Consider the following 16798-nt stretch of genomic DNA (forward strand, 5'->3'; position numbering starts at 1 on the left):
CCACCACTTTTCTCCTCCCCACAACCCCCACTACCATTGACATGTAATGCCACTCCTTCCAGGGGATGACTAGATATCCAACACTTGCAATTATCTGACCTCGCTCATATGGCCTTTCTCATAAGAAATTGCCATACTGGGTCAGACCAAGGCTCCATCAAGCCCAGCATCCTGTTTCCAACAGAGGCCAATCCAGGCCATAAGAACCTGACAATTACCCAAACACTAAGAAGATCCCATGCCACTGATGCAATTAATAGCAGTGGCTATTCCCTAAGTCAACATGATTAATAACATTAATGGACTTCTCCTCCAAGAGCTTATCCAAACCTTTTTTAAACCCAGCTACACTAACTGCACTAACCACATCCTCTGGCAACAAATTCCAGAGCTTAATTGTGTGTTGAGTGAAAAAGAATTTTCTCCAATTAATTTTAAATGTGCTATATGCTAATTTCATGAGTGCCTCCTAGTCCTTCTATTATCTGAAAGTGTAAATAAGATTCACATCTACTCGTTCAAGACCTCTCATGATCTTAAAGACCTCTATCATATCCCCCCTCAGCCGTCTCTTCTCCAAGCTGAACAGCCTTAACCTCTTTAGCCTTTCCTCATAGGGGAGCTGTTCCATCCCCTTTATCATTTTGGTTGCCCTTCTCTGTACCTTCTCCAGTACAACTATATCTTTTTTGAGATGCAGCAACCAGAATTGTGCAAAGTATTCAAGGTGCGGTCTCACCATGGAGCGATACAGAGGCATTATGACATTTTCCATTTTATTCACCATTCCCTTCTTAATAATTCCGAACATTCTGTTTGCTTTTTTGACTGCTGCAGCACACTGAGCCGACGATTTTAATGTATTATCCACTATGATGCCTAGATCTTTTTCCTGGGTGGTAGCTCCTAATATGTAACCTAAAGTTGTGTAACTTCTGCTTGGGTTATTTTTCCCAATATGCAACACTTTGCACTTATCCACATTAAATTTCATCTGCTATTTGGATGCCCAATCTTCCAACTTCGCAATGTCCTCTTGCAATTTATCACAATCTGCTTTGATACAACTACTCTGAATAATTTTGTATCATCTGCAAATCTGATAACTTCATTCGTCATATTCCTTTCCAGATCATTTATAAATATATTGAAAAGCACCGGTCCAAATACAGATCCCTGAGGCACTCCACTGATTACCCTTTTCCACTGAGAAAATTGACCATTTAATCCTACTCTCTGTTTCCTGTCTTTTAGCCAGTTTGTAATCCATGAAAGGACATCGCCTCCTATCCCATGGCTTATTAGTTTTCTTAGAAGCCTCTCATGAGGGACTTTGTTAAATGCCTTCTGAAAATCCAAATACACCACATCTACCAGTTCACCTTTATCCACATGTTTATTAATCCCTTCAAAAAAAATGAAGCAGATTTGTGAGGCAAAACTTCCCTTGCGTAAATCCATGCTGACTGTGTTCCATTAAACCATGTCTTTCCATATACTCTGTGATTTTGATCTTTAGAATAGTTTCCACTAGTTTTCCCCGCACTGAACTCAGGCTCACTGGTCTATAGTTTCCCAGATCACCCCTGGAGCCCTTTTTAAATATTGGGGCTACATTGGGCACCCTCCAGTCTTCAGGTACAATGAATAATTTTAATGATATGTTACAAATTTTAACTAACATCTGAAATTTCATTTTTTAGTTCCTTTAGAAGCCTGGGATGCATACCATCTGGTCCAGGTGATTTGCTACTCTTTAGTTTGTCAATCTGGCCTACTACATCTTCCAGGTTCACAGTGATTTGGTTCAGTTCATCTGACTCATCATCCTCCTGGGCCACTAAGACATGGAGAAATTATGTGTTAAAATATCTGATCTTTCCCTTTGAAGGTCAATGGACATTGTAATATTCTGTGTAATGGGAAAGTTCCAGAGGGAGAGAGTTCCTCGTAGGGGTAAGGGCTCCAGAGGAGAATATAACCCCCCTTCGCTTTAGGGCTGGGGCTTCTCCAGAGTAACAGAGCAACAAGAAGGATGTAGCTGTTATCCTGTCCAGGGATTTCAGCATGAGAGAAATAGAGATCAAGTGGGGATACTCTCAGGCAGCCTGAGGGAGAAGTAGAGTGGAGATGAACCTGAAAGAGAAATTTAAGAAGAGGTTTTTTTTTTAACTGAGGAGGGAACCGGCAGGATTAGGAGATAATTGTGCCTGACTGGAACTTGCCACAAGGCTAAGAGGATTACATTTCTAAGAGAAAAAGAGGTGAATCTTCCTTGAGCTGATCAGGATAATAGTGAATATCTAAAGCAGAGTGTTTAGAGAGTGCCTAGGTAGGCCGAAGAATGGATTTATCAAGTGAATTGTGAGTTTTCTTTTGATCTCATGTAGAGAGTGTTGTTTTCGCTTTGGCGCTGTTTTAGTTGTGACTACTGGAAGATTTACACACTTAATCTGTCTTTTTGTTTGGAGCACATTCTTGGGAGTGGAAATTTTTTTTTTTTTGGTTGAGAGGGTCCAGTCCAGTTTGGCTCTGCATGATATCCAGTTCACAGCCCAGGAGAGATCATATCCCACCTTGGAGGAGTTTTTTCAAGTGCTCGCCAAGGCTGGAAAGGTGACCCCTTGGCATAGGGTTAACACTCAGGTCCCAAGAGGGGTTGGATGATAGGTCAGTGTCTGTATTAGGAAAAATGGCAAGAGAAAATATTTACAAATCCCTGAAGAGTAAGCCATGTGTTGCCAGAAACTGCATAATTCTTTCAGCTCTTTGATAATTACTATAACTGCTCCAGTCAATATGTGAGACATTGATACAGCAGATCACTAACAACTCAACTATTGATGTCAAGTTATCTTTATTATATATCTTTTATTGTAGGATATATGACAATACAAACTGCATAGACATCCTGAGTCATATCAAGCAGCTATCCAGCAAGTCCATGAGTTTAGTTTAAACATAGTAAAGATGAGGTCCATATTCAGACACAGCCCAGATAGCAAACTTTGAAGGTCTATTCAATGGTGCAGCCACACTATTGAATATAGTCAGCTAACTATAGCCGGCTAACCTTAGGACAGCTCTTTGACTCGAGCAGACTTAGTCAGCTAAGTCATCCGACTAACTCTGAATATTGGAGTTAGCCAGTTAATATAGCTGGCTAACTCAACTTCTCCCAGTGATGCCCCTGGAATGCCCAAAACTTATCCGGCTAAATTCTAGCCCCCTTTGTGGCCAATTATTCATTTAGGTGATTAACATCTCAGTTATCCGGCTAAATGCTTTTGAATATGGACCTAGACAAGTTTAGCAATTCCAGAGCTGAAGCCAATATCTACAAGCTTTCACCAAGGCATATTCGACAGTGTACCAGCCACATAATACCATGGATGCAGGCAGTAACCACACAGAAGCAAAAGACTGCAAACCAAGATAATGCATACAGAACACCATTGGGAGCACATAACTACCGTAAACAGCTCTAAAAATTAAAATATAGAGTCAGGAGAGGTTAGTACATGTAATCTGTGATCTCGCTAGCCTAATTTGACTCCCAATGGAGAAGCAAATCAAAACCCAAGAAGAGCATGTAAGGGCTGTAAAGCTTTGCAATTTAGCCCTGGAAGACAGATCATACATGAGGATTTTATCCAGATGTTCGTGATCTAAGAGCTATCGTTTTGGCTCAGGAAAGGCTCTGGTGGGATCGGTTCCTTGGCAATTAGAAAAGACTGTGAAACCTTTCATCAGCCCCCAACAAAACAGATGTTGTGGACATGAGTTAGGGAAAAACATATGGGCTCCTTCTTCAGGCCCCCTAACTGTTAAATTGTGGTTTTCATGAAATACTCAGGCCTCTCTGATATGCTTCCTGGATAGTAATTATTTTCACCAATCTCATTTTGGTGCTAAAATAATGAATGCAGTGAAGATGAAATCCAGTCTCAGTAGCATCCCAGTACCTGAATTATTAGATTATGAACTTCACGCCCCTTCTGATTCCAGGCTGTTGATGACATTACTACATAGATTACTCTTTCTAAAAAAGCTATATAATTTGCTAGTAGATGTCTTAATCCATGTACAGGTAGTACACCACTAAAAAGAGGAAGTTAGAAATTGCACAGTGGGAAAAGACAAAGGACTACTGTGCTCTCACTCAGTCCCATGGAATCGCCAAATTCTCTTTAAATGCCAGGTCCCAAACAAGCAATGCAAATTAGCTCTCAGCAAAAGGCCACCTCTTATTCAGCATGAAGCGTCTCCCGTACACAGTGCATTTGGGTAGTACGTATAACGAAGCCTGTAGCTTCCGAGATTTCTTCTGAAGCAGGTGGTAGCTGCCTTGTCGCATTCACAAATGGCTGTTTGGCACGAAGACCATGCGCCTGTGTGGGGAGAGAAGCAGACTTTCAGAGTTTACGCAACAGAGTTGGTGTCAAGTCTTGCAAGATGCTTTTGCTTCAGCACAAGATCCTACTTTGTACACAGAAGCCTTGGTCTGCAACGCATTAATATGTGTGGACATTATTGGCAAGGTCTCCGTCCAATCAGAACACCATCATGTCTTATAAATATCAATCAGACTGCCCACAAGCCACAAACAGGCAGGCCTCATGCAATAACAGGGTTAGGTCGGGGGCGCTAAGGGCGCAGTTTTGAGAATGGCCTCGGGGCTTGCACAACAGACCATGGAGGGGAATTGCGGGGGTGGGCATTTATTTTTATTGCTTGATTAGGAGATTGATGGGAGATTAATCTCCTTCTGATGGTAGGAGAAAATTGAAGCAAACTGAGGGATGAGTAATTTTTTTAATGTATTTGGGTGGCTATGTTTAAAAGTATTTTATAGTAGTGGGGGCGGTGTTGAGATTAAAATTTATGTAATTAAACATGTTGATGCCGTAATTTTTCATTTGTTAACCGCCTGGAGACTAATTGGGATTAGTTGGTTTATGAAGTTCGATAAATAATTTCCCGCAGGCCTGAATGTCCATTTTCAAAGGTAAACCCATATAACGAGCTTGGACAATGACCCTCCCAGGCACCATTTTGTAAGGAGAAGGAATGAGAGAAGGGGAAAGGTGATCTCAACCAATCACAGTAAAACAAACTGAGAAAAGGGGAGGTGGGGTGGTCTCCAGTTTAGGAGTTTCTGATATAAGAATAGGAATTATAAGGAGAGGCATTTCCAGGCAGATTGCCTGGTTGCAAGGCCCGGGTGCCATTGGATATGTGCAATACACTCACTTGTAGTTACTTGCAAAGAGAAACAAGTGGGGCCATTTCTCATGCTATTTGCACCTGCTTTTTGTGTTGGCTGCCGATCTGTGTGTGTGTGTTTGGGGAGGGGAGGGGTGGAGGTTAAAATGGCACGTGTACATTTGAAAAAGCAAAGGCCCGCGCACTGTATACGCCTGCTACCTGAACGTGCCTGAGGATGGTGCCTCGTTTTCTCCTCATTATGGAAACCCACACATACTTTTACCCAGGGAGAGGAGGAGGGGTATATTCCGCCAGGGCAGTTAGCTAGTTACCCAGGTGGGCGGCTTTGCAAATTGCCCTTCCTGTGCCTGAAGAACCCAGGGAAAGGCGGCCAGACCTCAGGTGGATTTAACCCCGGCAGCAGTTTCCCCACTTACCGCAGAGGACGATTCCTCTTCTGTAAACGAATCTATACGTGTCCGTCTTGGGCCTGCAGCCGCGCCTTTCCAGTCTGTAATAGCAGCAGTCGTGGCTAAGGCAGCATCTTCGGGGAAAAATCAAAAAGACACACCCTGAGTCAAGGCAGAAACTTGGGCTTGATTGCCAACTTAGGGTCTCTTACTCTGCGCCGGTCAGGAAAGGGAGAGTGCTGAGGTGAAAGCCTCTGACAGCGAGGATACCCGGATGTGCTGCTCTCACGGGGATACCTGCTGCCTGATGCAAGCGCAGCTTGAACAGTCACTGCGGGGCATCCAGCGCAGTCTTCAAACACAGAAGGTGTGTGCATGCATGTGCCTGTAAGAGCTTGGGGGTAGGGGAACAGAGAGGATAAAACAAAAGGCCGCTCATCAGAATCCATGCTAAAGCCTTAAACTCCCTCAAAAGAGCCATTGAATTGTGCCATTAAGATTAAGTCTCTCCTCTAAGCGGATATCTCTGGGCATATAGATGTTGTTCAACTCTCACACGATGATAATGGAATCATTTGATGGTAACGTAATTTCGTAATATAGACGGACAACTGGGTCATTTTGTAACATCCCGTGTAAAAAAATAAAAAAAAACACCCCAGCAAATCCGTGCATAAGTTGCCCCGATTTTCAAAGGAAACGCAGGTGCCAATATTCACTTTGAAAATGAATCCCAGCAAAGCTACCCACACACCGTTGCACCTGCTAATTTGTGCGTGGGAATTGTTTTGAGGAAGTTTGCATTCGTTCTTTTGAAAATTCAAAAGCATGCACGGAAGTCCCAGTCTCTCCCCGGCTTCGCCTGCAGGAATGCCTGGGGCCAGTCCAGGGAAACGTATGCGCGGGCAGCACATCCATGCGTAAGTGTACCCACGTATCGGCTGGGCAATTTCCTAATGAGTCATCTATGCTGGTAATTTACTCTCTCTAGGAGGGCAATTCTCAAAGGGACTTCAGGGCCCGACAGGGTTTCACGTGCAGAAATAACCTCTTACAAAACTGCAGGGAAACCTACGCGCGCATGTCATACATGTTTGGAAGTTTACCTGGACTGAGCGGACGCATTCCCCGGGGGTGGAGATGGCGAGGGGTTTGCACTTGCACACATACTTGTGGATTTAAAAAAGTGATAGGCACAAGTTTTCATGGAAAATCTGAGTAGATGTTTTAGCAGCTGTAAGTGTGTGTGTGGGTTAGGTTTGGAAGGATAATTATGAGCGTGGATGTATGCGCGCAAGTGTTTGCAAGTTGTTGTAACCTCTGTGTACATTTCCTGACATTTTTATGTGCTATATCATAAAACTATCCCCAAATAAGGAAGAATATTCCCTTGAAGCAGAGACGCCGTATGCTTCTCAAAACGCTTATCGGCGTAGGGCAATTGGACTGGTTATTGGGCTATTATTTGTAAAGAATAACAAGAAACAAGATAAGACCATGCTATTTTATGTGCAATAATAAAAAATTATATGAAAAATTGAAAGAGTTCCATAATTATGCACACCATCATAATAAGTGCATATGTTTGCTGTAATAGTATTGGCGGATTACAATATGAAGGTCTCCACTGATTAATTCAAGTTCATATTCATATAATATTTGATGGCAACATCCTAATAGGTGGATTATTTAATTGGTATAAAATTACCCCCTCCCCACCAAGGGGGTAATTTTCAAAAGGAATTACATACAGAAGCCCCAGTTTCCGTGCACAGATCCACGTTTGACAATCATTGCTGGGTGCATGGCTTTTACGTACATAGTAAGGCATTCTGGTGTGGTGGTGGTGATGTTCAAAAGCGTACATGCAATCCACATGCCCATAGCTACACCCGCTCTCGTTTACGTGCACCAGCTTCCACGCACACCTGCAAAGTTTACCCGCAGAAATCCACTTTGGAAATAGGGCCTGAAGTCTGTGGGTACCTGGCAGTGCTACGCAGGCCACTTAAAATTACCCAGTCCTATGTCTAGGGACCTTCCTTTTCAGTTTTTATTTAATTTTTCCTGGTGATTTTCCTGGTAACAAAAAAAAACCCCCACACACAAGAGAACAATGAGTGGAAAAGTCATTTTTCCACTGATTCTTTTTTTTTATTATAGCATTGAAATTCCCAGGAAAAATGAAATAAAAATTGAAAATGAAGATCCCTACCTATTTCTTGTCTGAGTCGTGAATTCCCTGCCTTCAGCAATGAAAACCTGAAATCCATCTTGCACTTAGGCTCATAGAATAAGGCAGCAGATAAAGAGTGCAAGGTCCATCTCATCTGTTCATTTTCCTAACCAACTAACTCTGCAAATCTTATTTGATTTCTGGCTTTACCTTCACCTCTCCCCACCAAGGATACTCTAATCTTGAATTTTTTTCCCTTCACCACCTTTACCAGGAGGATGCTCCATTCATTTACCACCCACTTTATGAGGAAATATGTCTTTACATTACTCTCAAGTACAAGGATCATCATATTTTGGAGGCTCCCGATTTGGCCCAGCGACTCCTGCATTCCAAAGGAATTGCTGGGTCTCCAGAAAACCCAGGAAAACTCCCAGAAGAGGAAGTTACCAAGACTCGCAGAACGAGGAGCGTTGGCCTGTGGCTGAGAGGGGAGGAGGAGTCCCATCTGCCACAAGTAGCAGCCTATTAACGTGGGCCCAAACAGCTGGAAGTAGCAGCAGTGTTCGTGTCTTCCAGCAGAAGGAGCAGGGGGAAGTGTCGACCCATGCAGCTGTCAGCAATAGGAGGAACACCGTCAGCCATGTGGGCCTGAAGGAGACTTCTGCCATTGATGGGTTAGGGGGCTGAGGAGAGAGGGAACATGAATGGGTTAGTGTGTGCATGAGTGGGGTTGTGAACTGGCTTGAGTGTGTGTGTGTGTGGGAGTGCGCATGTGTGTGCGAGTAGGTGTATATGTGAGTGAGAATGAGCATGTGAGTGAGCGAGAGTTTATATGTGGGAGAATAAGAGGAGTAAAAGTGAGAGAGAGAGAGAACATGTGAGTGTGTTAGAGTGTGTTTTTATATGCCAGGAGGAACTCACTGTTCCTGATTCCCCTTCCCCCTCTCCCCTTCCCCAGATAATCCACAACATTCCCAGGGTTTCTGGAAATCAAATGTTTCAGGTATGTATATCATCTGGAACTTAATTTCTATTGAAAAATGGTTGCCTCTTGTGCATTATTTATACCTCAGATATTTTAATGTCTCTATCATATCTATCTTCTCACTCCTCTTCTCATCTGATATGGGTTATGGCACAAATAGACTCAGCACAGTTTGGTAGCCCCCACTTGACCTGCCTCTGCTCTATGTCCTTCTGGTGATGTGGACTCCAGAACTAGGTATAGTATTCCAGATCTCACCAAGCCTGGCCTTCTGTGGCATATATGTGTGCGTATCATAGAATCGGCTATCCGCGTGTGCACGATTTTATATTGATGTGCGTATGTGCATGCGAATGCCATCTCAAGCGTGTAAAGGGGGGAATTTCGGTAGGTATGTACGGCCAGTTTGCTCTCAGTTCACCCCAGTAAAGGAGAGGACTTCCTAAACTCCCTAGATAACTTGCCTCCCTTTTACCCTATTGCCCCCGACCCTTAATACCCCACTAACTAGTGTATTTGTTTCTTTGTTACATGACTTACACGTTGTCCATAACAGAAGTAAAGTTACACGGTCGGGGACCCCGGCGTGCACTTGTGCGTGTAAATACTTACACACTGGATTCATGCTACAGACCCAGCCCGCTCCTGTCTTGCCCTTGCTTCACCCAGACCACGCCCATGCCCCACCCCTTTTACAGAAAACCGTGTTTACGCACGCACCAGGAGATATGCGCATGGCCGAGGGCCTTTTAAAATCTACGCGGCGCACGCGGGTTTGAGTCAGGCGCGTATCATCTGGTTTTGGCGCACGCAAGCCTTTGAAAACTGACCAGTTTATGTACACACCGGGAGATACATGCGGCGCCGGCCCGACTTCTGTGTGTATCTCTCGACTTCAGCATGCATAAGGCTTTTAAAATTCACCTTAAAGTTCATAGCTGGACGTCGCCTGCATCTCACAAGAGCCTCCCATACTAGGAGCTAATTACCCCCTGTCCTGCAATCAGACAGAAATCTATCGTTAGGTAGTATGCTCTCACACGGTATCAGGAATACAGGGTGTGCCAACCAATGGGGCAATTTTAGAGATGCCCCCATGCTCTATAATGTTCCAACACTGTGTCCCAGTTCTGCTTTGAATGGGAGATCTCTGGGAAAGAGGAGAGGATTCCAGATGATATCAGCTGGGTCGTGAACATCTGTCTGTTGCAGTGAGACTGCATACACTGCTGAATGGCTGTCAAAGGGTAATGAATTGAAGGCTGTAACCTTGCTGCAAGATTCTCAGTATCTCAATGCACCCTCTCCATGTGATGCCCTTTTGTATTTTCTCCTGTCCTCTCGTTTTGTTGACCGCTGAACAGCTATAGTAGGTCAAGCAGAGATGAGGTAACAATCAGGTAACAACTTACCGGTCTGTCGGATCCTTTGGCGTTCCACGTCCGCCGATTCCGCAGTAGCATCCGTACGAAGAATAACTTGGTATGGCGCTTTTCCCAGTCATTAGTTTAATCATCGTCTGAAACTCGAGAAGGCTGCCGTGTGCCACGATCACACCTGAGATAAGGAGAAAAGCACTGACGGGAAACGTTGCCGAGAGCATCACCCTCCCCGCCCCCGTCTTGCCTTTGACCCATTGAGCCCCTATTGGTGAGAGCTGTTCATAAGGGGGATCGTTCCCATGGGTAAAACAGTGCTTTACCTTCCGAAGAGGGTTTTTACAAAATTGCTTCGCGTTTAACTTTGGCAGAGGCGAGCAGAGGGCATTCCTGGCGCTGAAGTTGGGAAGGGGCTTCTACTTACACGCACACTTTTGAATTTTAGGAGGTGGGGAGTTTTGCTGGGGAAAAAAAAAATGGTGAGAAATGCACTGATATCAGCCCCAGTGTGGGCAGTTGGAAACGTTACCCCTCCCAAATGTTTAGTGCAATCTCTGCCTCCCTCACGGAGCTGAGGAAACAGCCAGCATACAGAGCCAGGAGTAATCTAGGGGAGGTGATCTCAAGTTACACGGCGCTTTTAAGACGCATGCTTTATACACATTGGTCAAAGAGACACGAGCTCTCCTCCTTTCTTTTTTAATAATCAGCCCCAGTGCGTTAAGAGCCGTTTCCATAGGTTGCACCTGCTGCTTGCGTGAGCAGCCAAGTGGAGGCAAAATAGCGCACATACAGCCTAAAACCACCCATCCACGCGCTATTTTACTTTCCTCTGACCTAAACACAAAACAAAAAAAAAACAAACTCCCCTCCCCCCCAAAAAAGAAAAGCTAAACAAAACACAAAGGGCCTGATTTTCAAAAGCACTTATTGGGTTTTATGCATGTAAATGCACTTTGCTTTTGAAAATTGCGTCGATGGTATGTTACATTTAATCACATAACTCCTTTGAAAAGTCACCTAAAAATGTTTGCCTGGTCCCTTGATGAGACTGCAAGGAGCAGGTCCCAGCCGGGAGCGAGCATTCTCCTTCTATTCTCACAAATGCTGCTGGCCCTTAGCTCCTCCATCACCTTGCCGAGAATGGCATTGATATGAACCCAGAGCTTCTGGTTTTAGGTAGGTAGAGTTTATATTTCAGCTCTCTCGGGGTTTTATGCGGATACAAGACCTGCTGTTTTAGGGGGTATTCCCCTGCCAGCAGCCCATCCCTTCATTCTCTCTCTCTCCCCAGTGTTAACTATCCTCACCACTCTCTCTCTCTCTAGCTCATCCTTCTTCACCCTCATCCCCACAACTTCCTTTTCATCCGCCCCCCTTCCTTTGCTCATTCTGCCCTCTTACCAATAGCTCCACTGCTCACCTTTGGAAGTACCTGAGATGGGAGGAGCACAGCAGGTGGCAACCCCAGAGGGTCCCAGGCAGGCAAGGAAGGGTGAGAGAATATTGGACGCATTGGTCTTTCCCCCAGAGTTCATCTTTTTTTTGAATTGGGGAGGAGGCTATTGGTATTTATTAGTTAAAATCTAAAACTAGAAGCCTCTGTTAAACACCAATAACACTATATTTATTTATTTTATTTATTAGTTTTTATATACCAGTGTTCAATATGGAAGATCACATCGGTTTACATTGTAACTGTACTCAAGAAGTAGGGGCTTCCTGTTTTACATTATAACATCAATATAGTCTTATTTAACATTGTAAATAATTCTTATTTAACCTTGTAATTAACTTTTATTTAACATTGTAACTTTACACTTTATTAAATTCTTACTAGGAGACTAAACCTGAAGCAGTGATGGCAATAGTCATCAATACACATTTACAACTGCTTGAATGCACTTACAGGTGATGATGAGAGTGAGCGAGATGATGGAATTCTTCATTTCTGCAAGGAATCTAAAGACAAAATAAACAAAAAAAAAAGCCATCTCTATAGTGGTCATCCAGCTTTACAAAGTCAGTTCCCAGTGTCCTGGACAGTCCCCAAGGACCCTCTGCAATGCAGTAAAGAGTTAAGGCTACGCTGCTCTTTATAACACAAGGTCCGGGAGTGGGAACACTGGTTTCAGCAGATTTACACAATAAATCCATTGAGCTCTATTATGTTGGGGTTTGAATTTTTTGGGACTTAGCATTGCACCTGAAGAGCTCATGTCACAGGCAATTAGAACGGGGCAGACGTCTTGTTCTGCTCGTCAGGGCTGTCACCAGTGGTAGGCAAGACAGCTGGCCGCTTCGGGTGTCATGCGGCCCATATGGATCACCGTCTATGAGTCTGTGAGCCCAAAAGTGAAGGGGGTCGGCCCTTGCCCAGAGTGCACTTTTGTCGAGCACTAAACTTGTGTCTGTTACTGCGGAGAATTCGGAGGTTCTCGTGTCTCAGCCGAGTCTCATTATTTCTTGACTCCAGGAGATTCATTGCATTTTTGTTTGCATGTTTTTCTGTTTTGTATATTTAAAAATAAAAATCCACTAGCAGAATTTTTTTAATTCTCTGCAAATTAAAATAAAATAACGAGGGTTTACATGTTAATGCAACCCTCTTGATTGCTGGTTATATAGAGAAGGCTCTTTTCCATATGATATTAATATCTGTATATTTACTAATATGCAGAATTCCCACCAAATATTGAAAATGAAAAAAGCCCACGCAGTACAAATACTGAGAATTCAGAGAATAGCCCATTAGGAGCTCAAGAGTTCTTTGTGGCTCGGATAATGTAAATCTGTGGTGGTTACAGATTTACAATATCAGAAGATGTGTTTAATCCCCTTTATATACACTCTTTAGGGACATTTTTGTGCATTGAATGAGGTGTATCATTGGTACTGGAGCTGTAAGCCAGTGATCCATGTGGTCCTATGCTTGTACGCTGTAGTGTTTGGGTAATGGATTTCAGGTTTTTCATTGCTCGCTGCGGCAGGGCACTTTTCAGGGTGGTCCCTTAATTCAGTTCGCTTCTAATGGGCATTTGGAAAGGTTTGGAGGGTGGTTATCAAAAAAGGAAGATGCTGGTATCAGACTAACTTTGATGAACAATGCAGCCGAGAAATAGGCACACATGGTAGGGAAAAACACCACAAAACTCATCAATTAAAAAGAACAGCAGCAAGTCAATTGCTGTTTTGCACAAAAATTATATAAAAGCTCCTGAAAATAAGGTTTTTTAAAAAAGTGTAAATGCATCTATAAAGCAAATAACATCTGAGGGACAGTGCAAACAAATTTATCTCACGTTGTGGATATTCTGAAAACCAGATTGGCTGGGTGTGTCCCAAGGACTGGGTTGAGAACCCCTTCCCTAGGGGAAAGTAGTCTGATTGCCTTGGTCCAGCTGGATACAGAGAAAATAAGGTCAACAAACAATCTGCAGGAGAGACCATGTTATTGCACTACTGATGGCATCCAAGAGCTCTGCTGCCTTTATCAGGTCAATGCAAAATCAGCTAAGCCTAAGGTTTCCAGAATATGCAAGCCAATTACTAGTTACTACTTATTCTTACCATATTCAATTTAGCTTGTGATTTATATCATATTTTTCTTCTTAAACTTGCCAGCAGGGGAGAATACTCTGGACAATATTGTCCCTATATAGTGCTGCACCAGGGACATCTCTACACCTTTCCATTCAATCTCTCGCCATAAGCAGCAGTGCACGAGGAGTTTGGGGCTTTCGTCAAAACAACTTGGCCACAATGCACAGAACAAATAGTTATAAATATTTAAAATCAGCAAATATAAAATGTAAACAGAGCTTAAAAGGGGACCTGTGTGATCTTGAAAGCTGATCCAATCCAAAGTATTTCCCAACCTACAAAGTTTCTAATTATAAAACCAATAATTACATCTATTAAAGGATATTCTAATTACAGTAAATTAAATGTTTGAGATCCAGTCATTAGGTTTTCTAATGATAAAAAGGCTCTATTACCCAGGAAAGAATCTAGCTTAATCAGGTAACCATTGCCTTAAAATGAAAAAAAAAAGTTTTAAGTCTGAGAATTTATTGTATTTGTAAATATGATAGCTCTATCTTGAGAAGTTTAGCTAATCCCACCTAGAAGAGGCTGCTTTCCTCTGGCTGCTGGGAGACTCTTGGCTGTTCTGCGAACTGTTATGTCCCGTTGCATGAGATGGGTCTTGGCATGCAGCCTCCCTTAAATAGACCAGCAGCCTTGGCATAGGACCAGATGGGTAGGGCTGAATGCAATAACAGGCACACGACAAACCGTAACTGACAAGTCATCCAGACCTGGAAAGTGAAAGCATGCGCAGATTCCTCACTTTTACTCCAAATCAGTAATTGAAGGAGAGCTGTGGACCTTTGTAGAACGGGTCCTAGATAGCACAAATTTAAGTACCCAGCCATGCCTAAGAATGGCATAACAATTAACGGAAACATCTTTATACATTATAATTTATAAATAAAGCATAATGCCAGTATCACAATACAATATCCACAATGCTGATAGGTATGCTAAAAAATGTTAATGGGGGTATTTATATTCACACGTGTCAGGCCGATACAGTACAGTGCGCTCCGACAGAGCGCATTGTTAGCCTGCTCTTGGACGCGCGTTTTCCCTTACCCCTTATTCAGTAAGGGGAGGAAAATGCGCGTCCAACCCGTGGCACCTAATAGCGCCCTCAACATGCAAATGCATGTTGATGGCCCTATTAGGTATGCGCGCGGGATACAGAAAGTAAAATGTGCAGCCAAGCCACACATTTTACTTTCAGAAATTAGTGCCGACCCAAAGGTCGGCACTAATTTCTTCCGGCACCGGGAAAGTGCACAGAAAAGCAGTAAAAACTGCTTTTCTGTGCACCCTCCGACTTAATATCATAGCGATATTAAGTCTGAGGTCCCAAAGGGTAAAAAAAGTAAAAAAAAAATAAATTTGAATTTGGCCCGCAGCTGTCAGGCCGAAAACCGGACGCTCAATTTTGCCGGCGTCCGGTTTCCGAGCCCGTGGCTGTCAGCGGGCTCGAGAACCGACGCCAGCAAAATTGAGCGTTGGCTGTCAAACCCGCTGACAGCCGCTGCTCCTGTCAAAAAGGAGGCGCTAGGGACGTGCTAGTGTCCCTAGCGCCTCCTTTTGCCCGTTTTTACCGCTGGGCCTAATTTAAATACAGAATCGCGCACACCGGCGAGTGGTCGGTGCGCGCGCCTCTCCCGCGGACTTTACTGTATCGGCCTGTTAGTCAGATTTAATCAGCAGTAGGCAATTGTTTGGGAAGTAAAGCTCTGAAAGGGCAGAGAGCCAGGGACAGAGAGGAAAGACAAGTGAAACAGACAATTTCCAATTCATGACTACTCTAATGATCTCTGCTTTCCCTATGGTGCTGGCTATACCACAGATATGTGAAAATATTTGCAACAGAAGCAATGACAACTAGGATGTCCATATCTGGCCACTGGCTGGATTGCAAAGATAGCCAGATAGCTAACTTTGGCGAGATATTCAGTAGTGCAGCCACATTGAGTCATTGTGATAGTGGGGCCCTTCCTTCCAAAAAACCTCACACCTCTATGTTGCGTTCTTTTGTCTCATGGCCAAACGCTGCAGGGCAAAAGATCGCGCCTAGCGACCCTTTAACATAATGGTGGCCCCAACCTCAAGGGACCTCCATCGCCTTCAAGTGTTGCTGGGCCCCTAAAAAAAAGTCCCAGAAAAATGAGGAAGCTGAGTAGTGGTGACCCTGCCTCCCCCGCCGGCTCAACCGGAGGCTGCCACTCGAACTGGCCCTGACTGCCCCAAAGTAAAGAAATTACAGAAAGTGTCCACGCGGCAACAGCCTGGTCCTCTATTGCCCTTCCCAAGGGTGATGGTTAAAGAAAAGATTGGTAGCTGAGGGGCCCCCTTCCTCCCCCCCCCCCCCAAAAGAGATAAAAAAATAAGTGTGCATATTGTTTTGTTTACTGTGCATATTGTTTCGCATTTTGGGGTTTCTCAGCTGTTTCCCTGAATAAACCCACTTGAAGATACAAACTTTTGAAGCCTCCTCTTGTCTGGTAGGGGGATCTTAGGACCCTAAAAAGGGCTAGAGATGCCAAGCTATAGCTCGGCCTGTTACATTAAGTTTAAAAAGGAAATACACTGGTACGAAACGCCCTCCATTTTATCCTTGTTTTCTTTTGGGATCATTCTGATTCGGGCCCTTACCGTGGAAGACGTTAAATCTTGAGCAGAAAGGATAGTTCTGAAGAGTTTGCTCAGCAACAGATTTATAAAACCATTGGGACCTGGCACTTTATTTAATTTAAGTTCTTGCAAAATGTGTAGTGATTCAGATTCCATGGCTAAAACTTCCTTTTCAAATTTTTCAAGACTGTTGAGGAAAACCGAAGCGAGGATAAACATTCATTAAGATGGGTAACTTTCAAACCGGCGCACGGGCAGACGTTGGCACGTGTACATCGGCTCGTGCCCGTCGCGGCCATTTTATAATTTGCACGCGTATATTCATGCATGTTATAAAATAGCCTGGCCATGCGTACATGTGCTACAAATTTTAAGTGGGCTAACAAATCCCAGTTCTACCATGTAAGCTGGGGCATTTTAAAAG

The 16798-nt window shown here is 43.7% G+C and overlaps 1 protein-coding gene across 1 annotated transcript; it reads right to left on the reverse strand.

Annotated features, from left to right (window-relative positions):
• Window positions 1-2838: 2838 nt before the first annotated feature.
• Window positions 2839-16530, reverse strand: LOC115076509 (basic phospholipase A2 VRV-PL-VIIIa-like). The gene is made up of 6 exons (XM_029578050.1): window positions 16396-16530; window positions 14286-14428; window positions 12071-12123; window positions 10195-10339; window positions 5646-5752; window positions 2839-4391 (listed from the first exon to the last, which is right to left on the reverse strand). The coding sequence occupies exons 1-6, from the start codon at window positions 16528-16530 to the stop codon at window positions 4252-4254; spliced, it is 723 nt and encodes a 240-aa protein (XP_029433910.1). The 3' UTR covers window positions 2839-4251.
• Between the last annotated feature and the right edge of the window lie 268 nt (window positions 16531-16798).

This window comes from Rhinatrema bivittatum, chromosome 15, assembly GCF_901001135.1.
Source record: "Rhinatrema bivittatum chromosome 15, aRhiBiv1.1, whole genome shotgun sequence".
Classification (NCBI taxonomy): Eukaryota; Metazoa; Chordata; class Amphibia; order Gymnophiona; family Rhinatrematidae; genus Rhinatrema; species Rhinatrema bivittatum.